The 20,051-nt window shown below is 43.2% G+C and overlaps 1 protein-coding gene across 2 annotated transcripts; it reads left to right on the top strand.

The window, feature by feature from the left end:
- The first annotated feature begins 2,181 nt into the window (after positions 1-2,181).
- On the top strand, positions 2,182-19,893 carry cnga1b (cyclic nucleotide gated channel subunit alpha 1b). Of its 2 annotated transcripts, none has more exons than XM_088347684.1 (15): positions 2,182-2,520; positions 7,363-7,445; positions 9,276-9,323; positions 9,407-9,457; positions 9,590-9,670; positions 10,962-11,066; positions 11,141-11,247; positions 11,315-11,489; positions 11,565-11,701; positions 12,908-13,080; positions 13,140-13,265; positions 14,803-14,955; positions 16,733-16,964; positions 19,098-19,273; positions 19,343-19,893. In XM_088347684.1, exons 2-15 carry the CDS (start codon positions 7,384-7,386, stop codon positions 19,547-19,549), a joined length of 1,833 nt encoding a protein of 610 aa, XP_088203810.1. In that variant the 5' UTR covers positions 2,182-2,520; positions 7,363-7,383; the 3' UTR covers positions 19,550-19,893. The 2 variants fall into 2 exon arrangements, with proteins under 2 accessions (XP_088203810.1, XP_088203809.1); XM_088347683.1 differs by having other exon boundaries at positions 7,366-7,445.
- The last annotated feature ends 158 nt before the right edge of the window (positions 19,894-20,051 follow it).

Below are 20,051 nucleotides of genomic sequence, written 5' to 3' on the forward strand. Positions count from 1 at the left end.
AGGCCAATATTTTTGCAACACCTACTTTTCAATAGTTTCATTTGTTAGCACAATTAAGTGTAATTTCTTTTCACGGTTGTTTCTTTGTCAGAACCAGAACAGGAGGAGGACCCAGATGCGTAGCGTTTTCACACAAGCTTTATTTTACTGGAATGGGGAAGTCATGCACGTGAACACAAACGCCAGTGATTCGGCGATCGCTGGGCGTAAGAATATAAGACAGAAGCCCGGCGTGGAAAAACAGGAAGCCAGAGGCCGACGAGATTGATACCAAATGCACGAGCAGATACCGGACAGATGGGGTCGATACTGGACAGGACGGACAGGATCAATACCACATACACGAGCAGATACCGGACAGAAGGGGTCGATACGTGACAGGATGGGACAAACAGGATCGATACCAGATACACGAGCAGATACTGGACAGACAGGATTGATACCGGACAGGACGGGACAGACAGGATCGATAACCAATACTGGAGACTAGAATCATATATGAGACAGACGGGATCGATACTGGAGACTGGAGTCAGTTATCAGACAGGACGAGACAGACGGGATCGATACCAGATACTGGAGACTGGCGCAAGATATCGGACAAGATGAGACCGGCGGAATCGATACCGGAAACCGGACACTGTAACTAGATATCAGACAGGACGAGACAGACGGGATCGATACCAAACACTGGAGACTGGAGTCAGATATCAAACAGGACGAGATAGACCGATCGATACTGGACAGAGTCAAGACACACATCTTGCAGGTGCAGAGGTTCGTTGACGGACTGACAAGGGGTGGATGAGAGCACTGAGCCTAAATAGGAGGGAAGCCAATCAGGCAACGAGCCGCAGCTGGTGCCCAACAGGGGGGCGAAGTGAGGGCAATGGGCAACCGTGACAGTCTCACATGTTGTTGCTTTTTAACAAATATTTTACGTTTTTCATCTATGAATTTGGCTCCCTTTTGTCTTAAATTTTGATGTTAAGGTTCTGTTAGGGGCAGCACGGCGGCGTGGTGGGTAGCGCGTGTGCGGCACAGTTCTGAGGTCATGGGTTCAAATCCAGCTACCAACCTTCCTGTGCGGAGTTTGCATCTTCTCCCCGTGCTTGCGTGGGTTTCCTCCGGGAACTCCGGTTTCCTCCCACAATCCAAAAACATGCATGTCCGGGTATTGGCCTGTCGAAATTGTCCCTAGGTGTGAATGAGCGAGTGAGTTGTCTGTCTCTCTGTGCCTTGCGGCTGTCTGACAACCAGTTCAGGGTGTCCCCTGACCACTGCCCGAAGATAGCTGGGATGGGCTCCAGCACCTTTCGCGACCCTACTGAGGATAAGTGGTGCAGATAATGGATGGATGGAGGTTCGTTTGGTATTATACAAAATCTTGCATGGACTTTCACATTTAATTTCCCCCTATGTACTGGTCTTGAGCCTTCACTCTGAAAATGCTGGTTGACTAGTGATCCCAAGAGCCAGGAAGAAATCGACAGGTGTGAGAGCGTTCTCCATTCAGGCCCCGGTGCTGTGGAATGCTCTGACCTCCGAGATTCGATCTGAAACCTCAGTGGAACTGCTTAAATCTAAGCTTAAAACACACTTCTATTCTATAGCTTATGAATGACCTATATCTCACGTTGACAATTTCTGTATATTATTTGTTATTGCAACATCCATTGCAGCCTGGTCATCCTGGAAGGGGGATTACCTCACATGCGCTCCCTTCTCAAGGTTTTTTCATTTTCCTCATGTTGAGGTTTTTGAGTTTTCCCTTGCCCTCATGTAGGTTTTAGATCAGGGAATGGTGTAATAATAGTCTGCGGTTTGCAATAATCTGTAGCCTGTGCAGCCCTTTGAGACTCTTTGTGATTAAGGGCGTCACAAATAAACATGACTTGACTTGGAGTTCTTGGGGAGTCTGCATCATTGCGGGGAGAACAATTATAGGTTCCTTGGCTAATTGAAAATAAAAATTCTGTTATGGTAATACCGTAAAGTGTAAACTGCGTACCATAGTAAGGAACGAGATGCCTTCTTGCCGACACGTACCATTTTAGCGCCACCTTTGGGTCACATTACATAGGCCTACTATATTACTTGTCTCCAAACTCACAAGCACACCACGCACACACACACAACATAGACTTAAGCCCATCAAAGCTGCCTACCTGTGTGTGTGAGTATGCTGACTCAACTAAATGAACATTATTCTCTTGTCCGGGCTCATAATTTCTTTGTCCTCCTTTTGGTCCGCTCGAGTCATCCCGAAGGAAAAGTTTCTCCGGTGAAAAATATCAATCGAATTGCAATCATTGCAAATTATGCTGTGCTAACTGACCCTCAACAGTACACGATCATCCGTTCGCTAATCTCTTTATCTGCAACCGAACGCTTCTGTTGGATCATCTGAGGAAAGATTTGGGTTTTCACTTGGGTTTCCGGGGGGCCCGGGGGGTGGCGTGTTTTTATTTCCTGGGAATGGCTCGGGTGTAACCTGGAGGCCGGTTGAAAATCACACAGGTAAGTGATGCGATGGATCACTAGCAATGCGACATCATATACTGTACATCGTGTAGTGTGCTTGTATGCATTTGCATGCATACCATAAACAGGTCAGGACTTAGAAATGAAGAGAAGGCTTTGGAAGAAATACCGTATAGAATTTGTGTAAAGTTTTTGTTCAACATTTTGATTTTCAGCTCCAACTAAGCATTCATAGTGACAACAATGACTTAAACACAATACCATCATCAATTTGACAATGTATTTATTTCATATCCTTCAAAGTTCGATTCATTATCAGATACACCAATGAGTGGATTCCCTCGTCGTACTTTACTGTATATTTATTATGTATACAGTGTGATAATGGGATAAAATCGAATGTGCGGTACACACGAATAAAAACAGTACTTCCTGCACGGATTGTAATTCGCCCGATTCATTCTGGGAAATCTCGCGATACCCCCCTCCCCATCTCAAAACAGTTTCTCCTCGGATCTATACAATTCACGTAGGTCATCATTCATTTTTATTCCTGTATAAAGAAGCGATACCCTATAGAATATCCATCCATCCATTATCTGCACCGCTTATCCTCAGTAGGGTCACGGGGTACTGGAGTCCATCCCAGCTATCTTCGGGCAGTGGGCAGGGGACACCCTAAACTTGGCCAGCCAATCACAGGGCACACAGAGACAGACAACTCGCTCGCTCATTCACACCTAGGCACAATTTGGACCGGCCAATCAAACTGACATGCATGTCTTTGGAATGTGGGAGGAAACCGGAGTACCCAGAGGAAATCCACGCAAGCACGGGGAGAACATGCAAACTCCACACAGTAAGGTTCAATCTCAGAGCTAACCACTGCGCTGCCGTGCTGCCTTATAAAATATAATTGTCTTTATTGTCGTTGATATCAATGAGCTAAAACATTGTATGCAACGAGATTAGACATGACAATCCAGGGTAAACATGTAATAAAGATTTTAAAGAGAAAAATAAAATAAAAGATTGTCAGAATAAAGAGGAAACATATATTTACAACTTAGTGCTTAGAGACTGGCCAAAATTATGATAACAGTGCAATGAAAATAGTGCAATAAAATTTAGGGTCTGCGAACACCTTAACCAACTGGGTCTTAGGGGCAGCAATTTATGTGGTGTGTCTTGGGTAATTACAGCCTTGCGGTGTCATGATTTGCCCATTGCTCTCACCTGCGCTCACTCGTTTAGTCCCAGCTTCTGCTCATTCCTCTCCGATTTAAACACGTCACTCTCATTCACTCCTGTGCTGTCCGTCTGCGAACCTCTGCGCATGCAAGGCAAGCACTTTTGACTCTGGCTCCCGTTTTGATCCCGACCTGTTTCCTGTATCGATCCCTGATCCAAGCTCCATTCTCCTGTCCCAGCTACGCGTATCCTGATTCTGTTTTCTGTATCGATCCCCGATCCAAGCTCCGTTCTCCTGTCCCAGCTACGCGTATCCTGATTCTGTTTCCTGTATCGATCCCCGATCCAAGTTCCGTTCTCCCGTCCCGGCTTCCCAACTTGTTCCTATCTCCGACCATGCTTCATTCGTTAGGGCTTCCCGCTACTCCTACCCAGCGTGCACAAGATTGCTGTATTTTTCCTCTTCCCCTAACTTCCCCAATCCCTCAATAAAGCATTGTGTGAAACGATACGCATTTTGGTCCCCTGCTCGTACTCTGACAGGCGGCACCCATCCCTCTGCAAGGCTCTTTTTTGGTGAGGAAGGGGTTTTCTCTCCCACATGAAACAGATAATACTGGTTTCCATGGTGACCAATAGCTGGAGAAGCCTCCTGATCTGACTTGGACACAGCACCTTCATCATGTGGTTGCTGTTGTTTTTCATTGTACAATAACATTAGCTGCAACTAAAATTCCCAAATATGTCACAAGATATATATTTTCACAGTTTTGCGCACTTGTTCAGGGTGATGAAACTCTCTCTGAGCCTGTTAGTCTTTTTAAGGGAGCTGTAGCGCCAACCTGAGAGCAACAGGTCAAAGAGGTTGACGGCTCTGCTGCGGCATCGCAAACCGGGGATGTCGTCAGTGTTCCCTCTAAGCTGCGCGCGTGCGCAATTGCGCACTGCTCGCAAATTCTCAGCGCACAAGAAAATCTAGCCCACGCACAAAAATGAGGGCTCAAAATTACTAATTAAGAAGCGACTTAAGTCAAAGTTACAGTGCATTAAGGTAAAAATACACGGGTTCCCCTGACGTTGTGTCCTAAAGGCGGTATAATGAAGTCAATGTCGAACGAAGTTGAAAAGTAAAGTTAGTAGAGTTTGTCGAGAACCGGCTTCTTCGGCTCGGCTCACTAAAAGGAGCCGGCTCTTTCGGGTCCTAACCGGCTCTTCGGGTTGTTTTTGCTTCTTTAATCCCAACATGACCAAATATTATGTAAAACTATTCACAAAATGACTTAAAAGAAGGGGGGAATAGAACAAAACAGAAAAAAATACCAAAATGAAAAAGTAGTGAAAAGCTGGGAAAAAAAGAAACAAAAGGAAGAGAAAAAAAGAAGGAAACATTTAGAAAAAAGCCAGAAAAAAATAAAAGAAAGAAACGTAGGAAAAAGGTAAACGGAGAACAAAAAGAAAAAAGTAACAGCTCGGAAAAAATAAACACAATGAGACTTTTTTTAAAGCAATTTAAAAAAAAGAAGAAAAAAAACACAGAAAAAAGAAGAAAAAGTTTGTGTTGCATTCAAATAATTTCCATTTGTATCAAGTGAATCTTGTTGCCAACATTGTACAAAAGTCAATTCCATTGAAGTTGGGAAAAAGTTTAAAATGTCAGTAAAATTAGAATAGAATGACTTGCAAACCTTTTCTAACCCATATTTAAATGAATACACCACAAAGACAAGATTATCCATGTTCAAACTCATAAACTTTATTTCCATAAGCAAATAATGATAAACTTAGAATTTTATAATTGCAACAAGTGCCAAAGTAGTTGGGAAAGGGGCTTCTTCACCATTGTGTTACATCACCTTTCCTTTTAATAACACTCAATAAACGTTTAGGAAGTGAGGAGACTAGTTGTTGAATCGTTGATAGTGGAATCCTTTCCCATTCTTGCTTTATGTACAGCTTCAGCTGTTCAACAGTCCGGGGTCTCCTTTGTCTTATTCTGCGCTTTATAATGCGCCACACATTTTCAATGGGAGACAGGTCAGGACTGCAGGCAGGCCAGTCAAGCACCCGCACCCTCTTACTACGAAGCCACGCTGTCGTGAGACGTGCAGTGTGTGGCTTGGCATTATCCTGCTGGAAGAAGCAAGGGCGCCCATGGTAAAGATTCTGTTTGGATGGCAACATACTTTGTTCCAAAACCTGAATGTACTTTTCTGCATTAATGGTGCCTTCACAGATGTGCAGGTTACCCATTCCTTGGCCACTCATGCACCCCCATACCATCACAGATGCTGGCTTTTGCACTTTGCGTGCATAACAGTCTGGGTGGTTCTGTTCTTCTTTGGACCGGAGGACACGACGTCCACAATTTCCAAACACAATTTGGAAAACTGACTCATCAGACCACAGAACACTTTTCCACTTTGTATCAGTCCATTTTAGATGGGCTCGGGCCCAGAGAACCCTGCGGCGTTTCTGGATGTTGTTGATGAATGGCTTACGCTTTGCAACATAAAGTTTTAACCCACACTTACGGATATAGCGTCGAACTGTATTGACTGACAGTGGTTTTCCAAAGTGTTCCTGAGCCCATGTGGTGATGTCCTTTACACATTGATGTCGGTTCTTAATGCAGTACCGCTTGAGGGCTCGGAGGTCACGGGCATTCAATAATGGTTTACGGCCATGCCGTTTACGCACAGTGATTTCTCCAGATTCCCTGAACCTTTTCACAATATTATGGACTGTAGATGATGATATCCCTAAATTCCTTGCAATTGTACTTTGAGGAATGTTGTTTTTAAACTGTTCAACAATTTGCTCACGCAGTTGTTCACAAAGAGGTGAACCTCGCCCCATCCTTGCATGTGAATGACTTAGCTTGTTCGGGTCTCCCTTTTTTATACCCAGTAACAACTCTCACCTGTTGCTAATTCATCTGTTCACCTGCAAATAGTTGGTTGATTTCCATTCATCCACTTTCTGAGTAGTTATTGACACCTGTCCCAACTATTTTGGCACGTGTTGCTGTCATCAAATTACAGAGTTGATGATTTTCTCCCAAAACAATAAAGTTTATGAGTGAAGACAATAAATATGTTGTCTTTGCTGTGCATTCATTTAAATATGGGTTGAAAAGAATTTGCAATTTACTTGGATCAATTTTTATTTGCAATTAACACACTTTCCCAACTTCATTGGAATTGAGTTTTGTACTTCCACTAAAAAATGTGACTAAGTACAGTTCTGTATCTTACAACCGACTAAATAAGCCCCCAAAAATGTTAATATTATGCGACAAAATATATCAGGAAATAAAAAGAAATGGATATCTTGTGAAAGAATTGTAAGAACAAACCACGGTTGTAGGCCGTACAACCTTTGCAATGGTACATGAGTCAACTCATTCAAAAGAAAAAAAAAATTTTGCATTGCCGGAAACTCAGCAAAATGTAACTTGATGTCAAATTTTGGACATGTTTGATCATTAATTATCTTACCACACTTGGGATTGCTGTTGCTCACTGTTGTTTCAAGCGTTGCTCACCGACTTTGTGTGAACGCTCAGACCCGTGGAAAATTACAGGGAACATTGGATGTCGTCCTGACTGGGCTGAGAGCAGCCAATGATGTTCCGGTCTGTGATGATGACTCTATGTTTTTTTTTTCTGATTGGTGCTGTATTGGCAGCAGACCATACCGTGACGCAGTATGGCACAGGTTTCACCTTTTGTCGGGGCTGCCCCTCTCATAGACAACATGGAAGACAACCGGTGAGTCGTAAACACAGTAATGGGACATATGAAATGATAAATACTTGATCGTTTGAGATAATTTTTCAGTTTGATTAATTGTTACTCATAGGTTGTTACGTTTATTTTTTATTCTGTACTTTGCAGGTGCATGAGTGCTTTTACACTAATACTAATACAAATACTTTATGTACCCAATACTTAAGCAACCTTTCCCACCCAGCATAAATGAGTCAAAAAGAGGTTGAAAAAGACACCAAAGTCTTGTCCAAAACAAGTCTTTATTTCAACTGTCCCCAAACTATGGCCCGCAAGCAGGATATAGCCCATCTCCACATTTTATCCAGCTCCCTAAACAATACCGTATTTTGACGCACATTTGTTTTATCTTGAAAAGAATTGAAAGTCTGGGTGCGCTTTTTTTGGTTGTAACAGGATTTGGTCTCGTGTCATACTATTACCACTGGACTAGTAGCAATATAGTTGATATGTGAAAAGCTATTGTGTTTTATCTCATTATTACACTATCATTAGTCAGTACCTGATACAGATGCTAATGTTGTTGTGCATTTATAATGTTACAATGATAATAAATTTGTCACAAAGCTTAGAATTGAATAGAAGAAAAGAAGGGAATTTATTGTCATATTGTAGCATGTGAAACCCACAACAATATCAACGTGACTAAAAATAGTGAGATAATAGGACCAAATTTACTGCCTTTTCCTAAGTCATCTATACAACAGTTAGTTCAGAGCTCTGACAACTGAGCTGAACATGGACCTGATAGGACTATGCATGGTACATCAGAAAGTTTTTACTCCATGGACTTTTTTTTTGCTGTGAAGAACCCACAGATTCTTACTTTGTTATCATTTATTTCAAAAGTAGTGTTGTTTATCTTTTGACTTTTTGTTCTGAGAAGAAACCAGAAGGGTTATTTGATTGTGGCTTTCTGGAAAATATATTATGTTTAGACACTTACAATCGTCACACTTTTTATGCTTTTTATGCTTTTTATGATACAAACTGACCCATCATCATTGAAGAGAAAATTTTGTGGCCCTCACAGAAAAAAGTTTGGGAACCCTTCTGTATTTGGATACAACGTAGAAGGTCAAGTCAAATCAAGTCATGTTTATTTGTGATGCCCTTAATCACAAAGAGTCTCAAAGGGCTGCACAGGCTACAGATTATTGCAAAGCGCAGACTATTATTACACCATCCCCTGATCTAAAACCTACATGAGGGCAAGGAAAACCATAAAAACCTCAACATGAGGAAAATGAAGAAACCTTGAAAAGGGACCGCACATGAGGTAATCCCCCTTCTCGGATGACCAGGTTGCAACCGATATTGCCAACATGAATATAGTTCATCCATAAGCTAAAGAATACAAGTGTGTTTTAAAACTAGATTTAAACAGTTCCACTGAGGTTGCAGATCGAATCTCAGTGGGCAGAGCATTCCACAGCACCGGGGCCCGAATGGAGAACACTCTCGAACATGCGGATCTCTTCTTAGCTCTTGGGATCACTAGTAGACCAGCATTTTCAGAGCAAAGGCTCCGGACCGGAACATAGAGAGGAATAGAATCTGAAAGATAAGGGTGAAAAAAAAATTGGGCAATTTGAGGGCTTTGACAACATCAGAAAGGTAAACACAACAATAATCGAATTAAAGACTAAATTTAGTCAAAATTTGGCTAATACAACCCAATTTTAGACATCTGGTCATCGACTAAATTATCTCCAGAAAAGGCCAAAACATATTTAGCTCAAAATTCAACGTCCTGGCTAATTGGGTTACTTATGCTGTGTGAACATGAATGCTACTGGTCTTGTGTTCCAGGTGTGCCATTCTTTTCAATGTCAACAACAGCAATAACAACAAAGACAAGTAATATATACGCACACACCCACACATGCTCACACATATCTTCCGATTTGATACCACTGCACATGTTTTCGGTTGTTTTGCAGGGATGAGAAGAAGAAGAAGAAGAAAAAGAAGGAGAAGAAAGACAAAAAGACGTAAGCTCATTTATGCTTGATTCTGCTAGTTCCTTCTGGCTGGCAGTGGACTAATTAAATAGTAAGTAGAATATCCATGATTGGAAGGATGCTAGTATTTATCTCCTATCCTTCTGTTCACCACCTCTGCAGCAAAGACGAGAAGAAGAAAGCCAAGGAAGAAGAAGAGGAGCAAAGGAAGAAAGCCAAGGAGAAGGAGGAGAAGGTGGCAGTGTAGGTTGATTATGACTAATATGATAGATGTGATGGATGCATGGGACTTGACTCCAGTCTTATTCAAACACATATTTTTGACATAGAAAATACCTAGGCTGAAATTTTAAGGATTCAATTTGCCTCTGTCCTAATATTGAGAAATAAATAAAATTGCTTGCTATGTCATGATTACTCATTAATTTCACCATTTGGCGCCAGCCGCTGCGGGCTATCTGATTGGCTCCCTGTCCCTATTTAAACCCTGTCCTATCACTCTCCTATTGTCAGTCCGTCTGCAAACCTCTGTTGTTACAAGGCAAGCCTTTTTGACCCTGACTCCCGCCTGTCCCGTTTTTGTACCCATTTTTCCACCTGTCCATTCCTGATCTCCCCGTTTGTCTCCAGCTACGACCCGTCTTTGATCCCGACCACGTCTGCTCTCCCGTCCCAGCTTACAAACCATTTTTGATCCTGACCACGTCAGCTCTCACCTCCCGGCTTACGACCTGTTTTTGATTCCAAGCACGTTTTTGTTCTCCTGTCCAAGCTATCGACCTGTTTTTCCGTCCCTGACACCGCCATCTACCGCTACAGAAGATCCACTTCCGTAATCGGATCACGATCCGATTGCGAGAGCGACTTGCTTCCTGCGTCCAGCAAACATCGGATCGCGGGCACCTTCCTTCCTCTTTTTTTTTTACTTTTTATTTCTCACACACACTTTCATAGTGGTTTTATTCCTCCATCATACAGCAACACAAACAAAAAATAAATACAATTGACATACCCATAAATAACAACAAAAAACAACAACAACAAATGTTAATAAAATAACTAAAATAAAAAATGAGGTATTTAGACATCAAGTAAAAATTGTGTGATAAGCTTTCCATCTTTCTATTCAATAAACTTGTGAGAAACGTTACGCGATTGGGTCTACCCTTTGTGCTGGTCGTGACATTATATTTCCACAGTAATTTAAGACTTCCTTGAACCCTAAAGTGAGTTAAGACTTCTGACTTAAACAGTTTATATGATGGATGTCGCAATGACCAGAAGTAGGAAACATCACAAAAGTTTTTGTTTTAGACTTGCTCGATAAATCACCAAGATTTTTGAATCTGATGGAAAAACGCAAGGGGGACAGGGGACCACTTCAATCTGTAAAACATCATACAGGACTCAACATTTTAGCTTCTGTTTTGGGTCTGAATATCCTTTGTGGTATGTTGCACCACATTTGAATGGTTTCTGATGTAGCTTATAGAATTATAGACGATGAACAATATTGTGTGTAAATTGTCCTTAGCCCACGGGAGATCACGGTGGTCGACCCGGCAGGGAACACATATTACCATTGGCTGCTTATCATCACGATTCCCGTCATGTACAACTGGACCTTCATCATCGCTAGGTATTTTTTCCAGATGCACTCATCCAAGTGCTCCCTCCTGAACTTCTAATATTCCTGTGGTGCTACCAAAACAGGGCGTGTTTTGAGGAACTTCAAATGGACTATGTGCGCTACTGGTTCTTCCTGGACTTCCTCTGCGACTTGCTGTACGCTGCCGACATGGTCTTCAGAACCAGGACAGGTTTGTGCATTAGGGCGTGATCTTAGACATTGTAATGGTTGTTGCCATGGTCAGGGTGTGTGTGCAGGCTACCTGGAGCAGGGTCTCCTGGTGAAAGATGAACAGAAGCTACGCGAGCGCTACATTAAGAGTTTCCAGTTCAGACTGGACTTGGCCTCCATGGTCCCCACTGATGTTTTTTATGCCTCGCTGGGCCTCAACTACCCAGAAATCCGCCTCAACAGACTGTTTAGGTTCAACAGGTGGAAAATGGCTGAAGCACATTAATGGTATGTTTATGAAAGGGGGCCATTTTGACAGGCACATTTACTTTTTAGGATGCTGGAGTTTTTCCAGAGAACCGAGACTAGGACCAACTACCCCAATGCGCTGCGGATCTCCAACTTGGTCATGTACATCGTAATCATCATCCATTGGAACGCCTGTCTCTACTACTCTTTTTCTAAGGCAATTGGTAGGCGTTTACCTTTAGTCGTAAATAAGAAAATTTCAGGCTATTTGCCGTAAATTTTGGACGACAAGCTGCTACCTTTTTGAGGATCTAGTATATTTATACAGTATATATATATATATATATATATATATATATATATATATATATATATATATATATATATATATATATCCATGATCTGCATCGCTTATCCTCAGCAGGGTCGCGGGGGTGCTGGAGCCCATCCCAGCTGTCTTTGGGCATTGGGAAGGGGAAACCCTGAACTGGTTGCCAGTCAGTCGCAGGGCACACAGATACATACAACCATTCACTCGCTCATTCACACCTTGGGACAGTTTGGACCGCCCAATTAACCTTAAATGCATGTTTTAGGAAAGTGGGAGGAAACCGCAGTGCCCACAGGAAACCCGCTCAAGCACGGGGAGAACATGCAAACTCCGCACGGGTAGGCTGGTAGCTGGATTTTAACCCATGATCTCAGAACTGTGCTGAGGTCGCACTCAGAATTGAGTAACAGTGGAAGTTCGGCGTCATTTTCCGGTCACTTGCGTTTTCTTTAATCCTCGAGGAAAGATGACAGGCAAATGTAATTTGGTCCAGTTACGCGGTAATCACCAATGGCAACAGCACAAAAACCACATGAGTTGCAAACTGGCACTATCGTTTATCAATATCGGGCTCACATTTTATGTGACCGACCCGTCATTTGTGTCTTTTTTCTTTCTTTAAATATGTGCGTGTCTTCATAATCGCCATCTTGAATAGGAAAACATATGAGGTAAATCAATTGCATCAAAAACACTGCAGCTGAAAACGGTGTCAGGTAAGCGAGGGAATGCCGCTGTTGGCCTTCTGCAGCCAATAGCGTAGACGCCAAATTCCCCCCTGTGGTCCGCCCAGGCAAGCCCCAGGCTTCAAATCGACGTGGATTAGTTAACTTTTCTGGCTGTTTAAGCCTGTGTCCTAAAATCCGGTGGTGCAGTTCGTACAAAGTCAAAATTGAATTTTGTTCTTAAACTTTGGCTTGCAGCTGTTAATCAGGTGTGTTCTGTAGTCCAAAATTTACGGTAAGTCAGATGTCAAACATACATTTTTAACATGGCCTGCAATGAATGTTAAGAAGAAAATACATGAAAAGCTTCAGAGTGAGCAAAACTGGTCAAAGGTCTGCCGCCTTGGCATCCTGAATTAATGTTTTGCTTTCAGGATTTGGCTCAGACAGGTTTGTTTACCCTGACCCGGCAAACCCGGAGTTTGGGCGCCTGGTGAGGAAGTACGCTTACAGTATGTACTGGTCTACACTGACGCTTACCACCATCGGAGAGACCCCGCCTCCTGTGGAGAACTCCGAGTACTTCTTTGTGGTCACGGATTTTCTGGTAGGTCTTGTTCCATGAAGTGCTCGAAGAAGTTGGCTCTCACTTCCTTCCGGCCACAGGTTGGCGTGTTGATCTTTGCCACAATCGTGGGTAATGTGGGCTCCATGATTACCAACATGAACGCCGCCCGCGCCAACTTTCAGGCTCGCATCGACGCCATCAAGCAATATATGAGCTTCCGAAACGTCAGTGGTACTTTTAAATCCAAAACCAAAAATAATCTTTAGGTAATTGAAATTTCCAAATACAGTAATCCCTTGTTTTTTGCCGGGGATTGCGTTCCAAAAAGGTCCCGCAAAAGTCAAACCCCTGTCACAAGCCAGAAACAGAGACAGGACCCAATAGCGTTCGTTAAACTCAGTTTTACTGAAAGAGAGAGCAGTGCTTGCTTCCACGATCCTATGATCGTCGGACACGGGTGGCTGATGGCAGGAACACGGAAGTGGTACATCCGCGTCGAGCAAGGATAGTCGTGGGTGGCAGGAAAGCTGGTCGGTGGCCGTGACAGGGGAGTAAGGGCGGTAATCGAGTCCAGAAAAAAGGTCGGAAACAAGTATCAGGCAGGAAACAGGGCAAAACAGGTTGATGGCCGGGACGGGAGAGCAGGGCAAAAACAGGTCCAAAATCAGGTCCAGAAACAGGTCGGCGACAGGTAATCAGGCAGGAGAAAACAGAGCAGGAGATTGTCGGAGGGTACGATGCTTTCCTGGTAAAAGCGTAGGTTTGCAGTACGGTCTGACGGCTTCCTCTTGGAAGCCGGGGGTTTAAAATGGGTCCATGAACCAATCAGCGCATGGGGCTGTTGGCGCCAACGGGGCAGCCGCAGGTGCCCGAATAAGCATTCATGACAACCCCGCACAGTAGAAACATACTCTATTATACATTCAATGCAAAAAACAAACCCAATTTACAGGCTCAAGTATTCACTATACTATACTATTTAGTATGTCTTCTGTTCTTTCAAAGTATAATAAAAAAAAAAAAAAAAGCCGCTCTGTTGCACAACTGTATCGATAAAGGACACAATGTACTTTATTTCACATGATACTTTGTCGCCATTCTGTGGACAATATGCAGCACTGCATTTACCTTCTGGTTGGTAACCCAAAATGTTGAAAGAGCCATACTCGACCAGAAAAAAACGAATGTCCGAAGCTGCAAGTTATTAAAAGCCTTGTTATGTAACCCTTATAAAGAAGTAAAGTGTTACTGTATCTATCTGTATTCATTGGAAAAACGTTAAGAATGTGTCCTGTTTTCATTTCTCCTGTAACTATATATTTTTCCATCATTGAAGCTCCAGAGCAAGTTTAGCAGGTCGAGATGTCCAACTTTGTTGGCGATGAAAAGCCTCTTTCTCGGCTTCTTTTGCCCCGGCCACTCGTACCTTTGTCCGTCCAGAGCGTTTTGTTGACATGATAGGTTTTAGAAAAACTTGAAAAAGGGTTGCGCATACATAACGTAGGTTTGTCAAGCTGTTTTACGTACATATACAATTCAGACCAAACCGTCATTGACGCACAGGCAGTCAAGCAAAAAGTGGGCGGGGCAATCGTTGAGCCAATCAAAATGCAGAACGCAATGCTCAATGGAGGTCCGCAAAGTAAACCATAAAAAAAACATGACACAGCAAGGGATTACTGTACACGGATGAAATAAGAATGTTAAATTACAACCCTAATTCAATTTGATCAGAGTATCTAACACTATGACTACCCCCAGGTAACAAAAGACCTGGAGAAGCGGGTCATAAAGTGGTTTGACTTCCTGTGGACCAACAAGAAGGCAGTGGACGAACGGGAAGTCCTCAAGTTCCTCCCGGACAAGCTGAGAGCTGAGATTGCCATCAACGTGCACCTAGACACCCTCAAGAAGGTCAAAAACCAGAAAAAGCAATAATCACGGACAGCCTTAATTTTGTGTTTATTTTGTAAACAAAAAATACCGGATGTCCCAAAAGTCTCTAGCTCATTTTGACATTGAATATCTCAGACACAATTAAGGATATACAACTTGTAATCTTAATGTTTACATGGAATGTTCAAAGATGTTTAATGTGAGCACCATTGTTCAAACCCATCGGTTAGGAATTTCCAATTACTTGCTCATTCACACCGAGGGACAATTTGGACCGGGCAAGTAACCGGTTTTTGACATGTGGGAGAAAACCAGAGTGCCCGGAGGAAATCCACACAGGCACAGGGAGAACATTCAAACTCCACACAGGGAGGCTGGTAGCTGGACTTGAACCCTCAACCTCTGCACCGTGGGGCTGCGCGCTAACCACCCTGCCAGTGCTGCCTCCTGCTGTTGAGTCTTTATTGATTAAAACTTGATGAGTAAAATGACACTTGGACGAAAACTAAAAACTAAAATGTCAGAAACCGAACAGATGGAGGACCCAGACGCGTAACGTTTTCACACAAGCTTTATTTTACGGGAATGGGGAAGTCATGCGCGTGAACACAAACGCCAGTGATTCGGGGATCGCTGGGCATAAGAAGTGAGACAGAGAAGTCAGCTAAAACCTAAATCGAAACCGGACAGGACAGACAAGATCAGTACTGGATACCGGACAGGACGGAATAAACGGGATCGATACCTGGTACTGGATACACGAGCAAGATATCGGATAGGACGGGACAGACGGGATTGATACCGGATACTGGAGCAAGATACCGGTCAGGACGGGACAGACGGGATTGATACCAGATACTGGAGAAAGATACCAGAAGGACTGGACAGACGTGACCAATACCGGATACTGGAGCAAGATATCGGACAGGACGGGTTCAATACCAGATACTGGAGCAAGATACTGGACAGGATTGGACGGACAGGATCAATACTGGATACTGGAGCAAGATACCGGACAGGACGGGACAGACGGGATCGATACTGGATACAGTAGCATGATACCGGACAGGACGGGACAGACGAGGTGGATATTGGATACACAAGCAGGATACAGGACAGAGTCAAAATACACGTATTGCAAGTGCAGAGGTTCATTGACGGACTGACAAGGAGTGAATGAGAGCACTGAGTTTAAATAGGAGGGAAGCCAATCAGGCAACAAGCAGCAGCTGCCGCCAAACGAACATGTTTTTGGAATGTGGGAGGAAACCGGAGTGCCCGGAGGAAACCCACGCAAGCACGGGGAGAACATGCAAACTCCACACAGGAGGTTTGATCTCATGACCTGAGAACGGTGCCGCACACGCGCTAACCACTGCTCTGCCGTGCTGCCAAAGAATAAACTAAAATTTTCCCAGATAAAAATCAGTTCACTGAGTGTTGAGAAGTGTAAAGTAACTGACCAGCGACTTTGTCCTCAGATTATTGTATTTTCTGGACCATAGTGCGCACCTGAAAACTAAAGATATGCTAGAAACTGAAAGTGCACCTTATAATCGAGTGAGCTTTATAGACCAATAATACAGTAAATAAAATTGGAATTGCATAATTATACGGTAGCAATTCATCAATTAATCAAATTATTTAGATTTGAAACGACATTTCCGAATATTTCTCGATTTTTTTTTTTAATGCAACCCTCGCTCATAGTGTAGTTTTAAATGTATGCGCCTCATAATCGGGTGCGCCTTATAGTCAGGAAAGTATGTTAAAGTCGAGCATGGTTGACTCGCAGGTTCGCATCTTTGCCGACTGCGAGGCGGGCCTGCTGGTTGAGTTGGTGCTGAAGCTGCAGCCTCAAGTCTACAGCCCGGGGGACTACATCTGTAAGAAGGGCGACATCGGCCGGGAGATGTACATCATCAAGGAGGGCAAGCTCGCCGTGGTGGCCGACGACGGCATCACGCAGTTTGTGGTCCTCAGCGACGGCAGCTACTTTGGGGAGATCAGTATCCTGGCTATTAAAGGTGAGTGCCTTTGGGAACTCCGAGAAGTCCGCTTTGTCTTCATGAAGCCTCTCGTTGGGGAGAAGTGCACACACACACACACACGCATCTAATCGAATCTTCATATGCCGTAAATTCTGGACTATATAGCGCACCTTGTTAAAATCTGCATGCTCAAATTTATAGCCGGTCTACGTAACTTCAAAATTTGGTACTCGCTGACGCCATCTTCTGGCTGAAATCATCACTGCAGCTTCTGTGGAGCACCTTTTGTTGCGTGTGCAAATACGGTTAAGTTCTTAAACGTGCTTGAAGAAACTCATCCTTTTTTTATTTATTTTTTATTTTTGAGGGTTTAAGTTGGCGTTTGGACTATATTTGAAACTGTCCTTTTAATAATTTTCATCATTTTTATCCTAGAATAAAAGCGAGCACACGCGTGAAAGCACTCTCCTCCACCCATCTGCCCCGCCTCCTTTCCTCCTGCGTAAGCACCCTGTAGCCGGAACACCAATTATAAATGTAAGACAAAAGCAGATAGCCCAGGTGGAAAAAAATGAATACAGGCTCTTTGAACTCAGTTGAGTATTGATAATACATACTGTCCGTAATTTCAAAATATGCTTGCTGACGCCATCTTCTGTCTGAAATAATCATTGCAGCCTTTGTCAAACTTCTTTTGTTGTGTGTGCAAGTATGTGAAATTCTTAGACGCACAAGAATAACTCCTCTTTTTCAATTCGTTTGCGGTTGGGGTTGGCATTTGGACTGTATTTGTGACAGTCCTTTTCTTACCTTCACCATTTTCAACTTAGAATAAAAGAAAACTGCTGGCACACGCTTGAATACACTCTCCTACACCCATGCACCCCATCTTGCCGCCTTTCCTCCAGCGTAATGCACTCTGTGGCCGGAACACCGATGGTAAAAGTAAGATCAAAGCAGATAGGTGCGGTTGAAAAAATATATACAGGCTCTTTGAAGAGTATTCTTTTCACTTATTGGTTAATGATACATTTATATTTTCATCATCACACTCATTTGTTGATTATACATTTACGTTAGTTAAATTTCATTAACACAAAATGACATAAAACACCACAATCTGTGGATTTTTATAATATATACATATATGTATATATATATATATATATATATATATATATATGCAAACATATATAATTTAAAAAAAAGGAATAAAAGAGATATTCCAACATGACATGTGTTCATTTTGACAATACATTTCGTGCCAAATGGTAAATTATTGACATTTTAGAAAATTTTCTAAAGAATTGTGTCATGATTACTGATGTGACCCAGCTGCGCCCGCTCTTTTGGCGCCAACTGCCTCGGGTTCTGATTGGCTTTTGATCAGTATTTCAACCCAGTCCCGTCAATCTCCTGTTGTCAGTTTGTCTGCGAACCTCAGTGAACACTAGGCAAGCCTTTTTCGACCCTGACTCCCACCTGTCCAGTTTTTTGCTCCCGTCTGTTCCCGGCTTCGACCCGTTTTTGATCCTGACCACGTCTGCTCTCCCGTCCCCTCTTACCTCTTTTTTGTCCTCGACTACGTATTCTCTCCTTTTCTGGCTTACGACTCGCTTCCGACCCCCACCATGTTTTTGCTCTCCTGTCCCGGCTACCGACCCACTTTTTTCCGTCCCTGACACCGCCATCGCTCGCCACGGAAGATCCACTTGCGCGTTTGGAGTACAATCCGAGTAACAGAGCGACTTGCTTCCTGCGTCCAGCGAACACCGTATCATGGGCGCAGCCCTTTTTCTTCCTTTCAATAAAAACTTGTGAGAAACGCAACACAAGTGGGTCCTATCACCGTTCTGGTCCTGACAAATTGTGTATGGGTTTTTCTCAAATTAACTCACAGAACTATTAGTGCATTCGTCTGTTTCTTTTATTGTTTCAATGCGGTTTAAACTCCTTATCTAATACACCGTTTGGGTTCATAAGTAGGGCTCTGTCTGTATACATAAGGCAGTAGATTCTAAAGTCCAGTCTGGTGTTTTCCTCGGGGCCCCCACGAGAAAAAATGGGATAAGCTGCCCTGTAATTAAAGCGGCATTGTTTAAAATCTAAAAAGTAGCAACTTGTAGTCCGATTTGACTCTCTAACTTTTTGACAATCCATGTTTTGCAGGCAGCAAAGCTGGAAACAGGCGAACGGCCAACATCCGCAGCATTGGTTATTCGGACCTCTTTTGCCTTTCCAAAGATGACCTAATGGAGGCACTGACAGAGTACCCTGACGCCAAGGCTCTGTTAGAGGAAAAGGGGAGACAGATCCTAATGAAAGACGGCCTTCTGGACCTGGAGGTACCTTGAATCTCCCGGGGTCCCTGCGTTGCCAGCTGCTCAGGGGTCACATTTTCTCTTTTAATCTAGGTGGCGGCACAAGGCCCCGATCCCAAGGACATGGAAGAGAAGGTAGAGCGGATGGCCAGCGCGCTTGATAACTTGCAGACGCGTTACGCACGGTTGTTGGCAGAGCACGAGTCCACAAACAGCAAGCTCAAACATCGAGTCAGCAGACTGGAGAAGAAACTCCCCACCCAAAAGGGTGATGCGCTGCCCCTGCCAGCTCCGGAATGAGAATATACTATAGAAATTTGTTGTTTTTTTTTTCCTTCCTATTCTAAATCCAGAACACAGTTATGTTAACTGCTAGACAGCTAAAGCGGGGATTCTTAGAATGTTGGTGTTGATTTGACATTTGGACTTTCTTATGAACATAGTTATTTCATCCCTGCCATCCTCAGCCCATTGCTTCCCTTATTAATGATTGCAATTCCCCTATTAAGCAATAATACGTTTTACAAAAGCAACACAGCACCTATTTACTCACAGCAAGAAACACTGTGTAGAATTAAAACAATAATTTGTGTCAAAAAGGTTTTTTTTATTTACCAAATAAACCACACAAACAATTCTTTCAGCATCTTTCTGAGTTATTTCCCCAAACTTGGAGTAAGCGTTTTCAAGTGTACCATGTGTCGTGAGACCAGAACAGACCAGGAAACCCCAGAGCATTCGTTACAGTTCTTTATTTAAGATAGCGTTCAGGGCTTGCGGGAGACGTGATGACTGTCAGACA

Source organism: Urocampus carinirostris, chromosome 11 (genome assembly GCF_059441175.1).
Source record: "Urocampus carinirostris isolate Australia breed hairy pipefish chromosome 11, RoL_Ucar_1.0, whole genome shotgun sequence".
NCBI lineage: Eukaryota > Metazoa > Chordata > Actinopteri > Syngnathiformes > Syngnathidae > Urocampus > Urocampus carinirostris.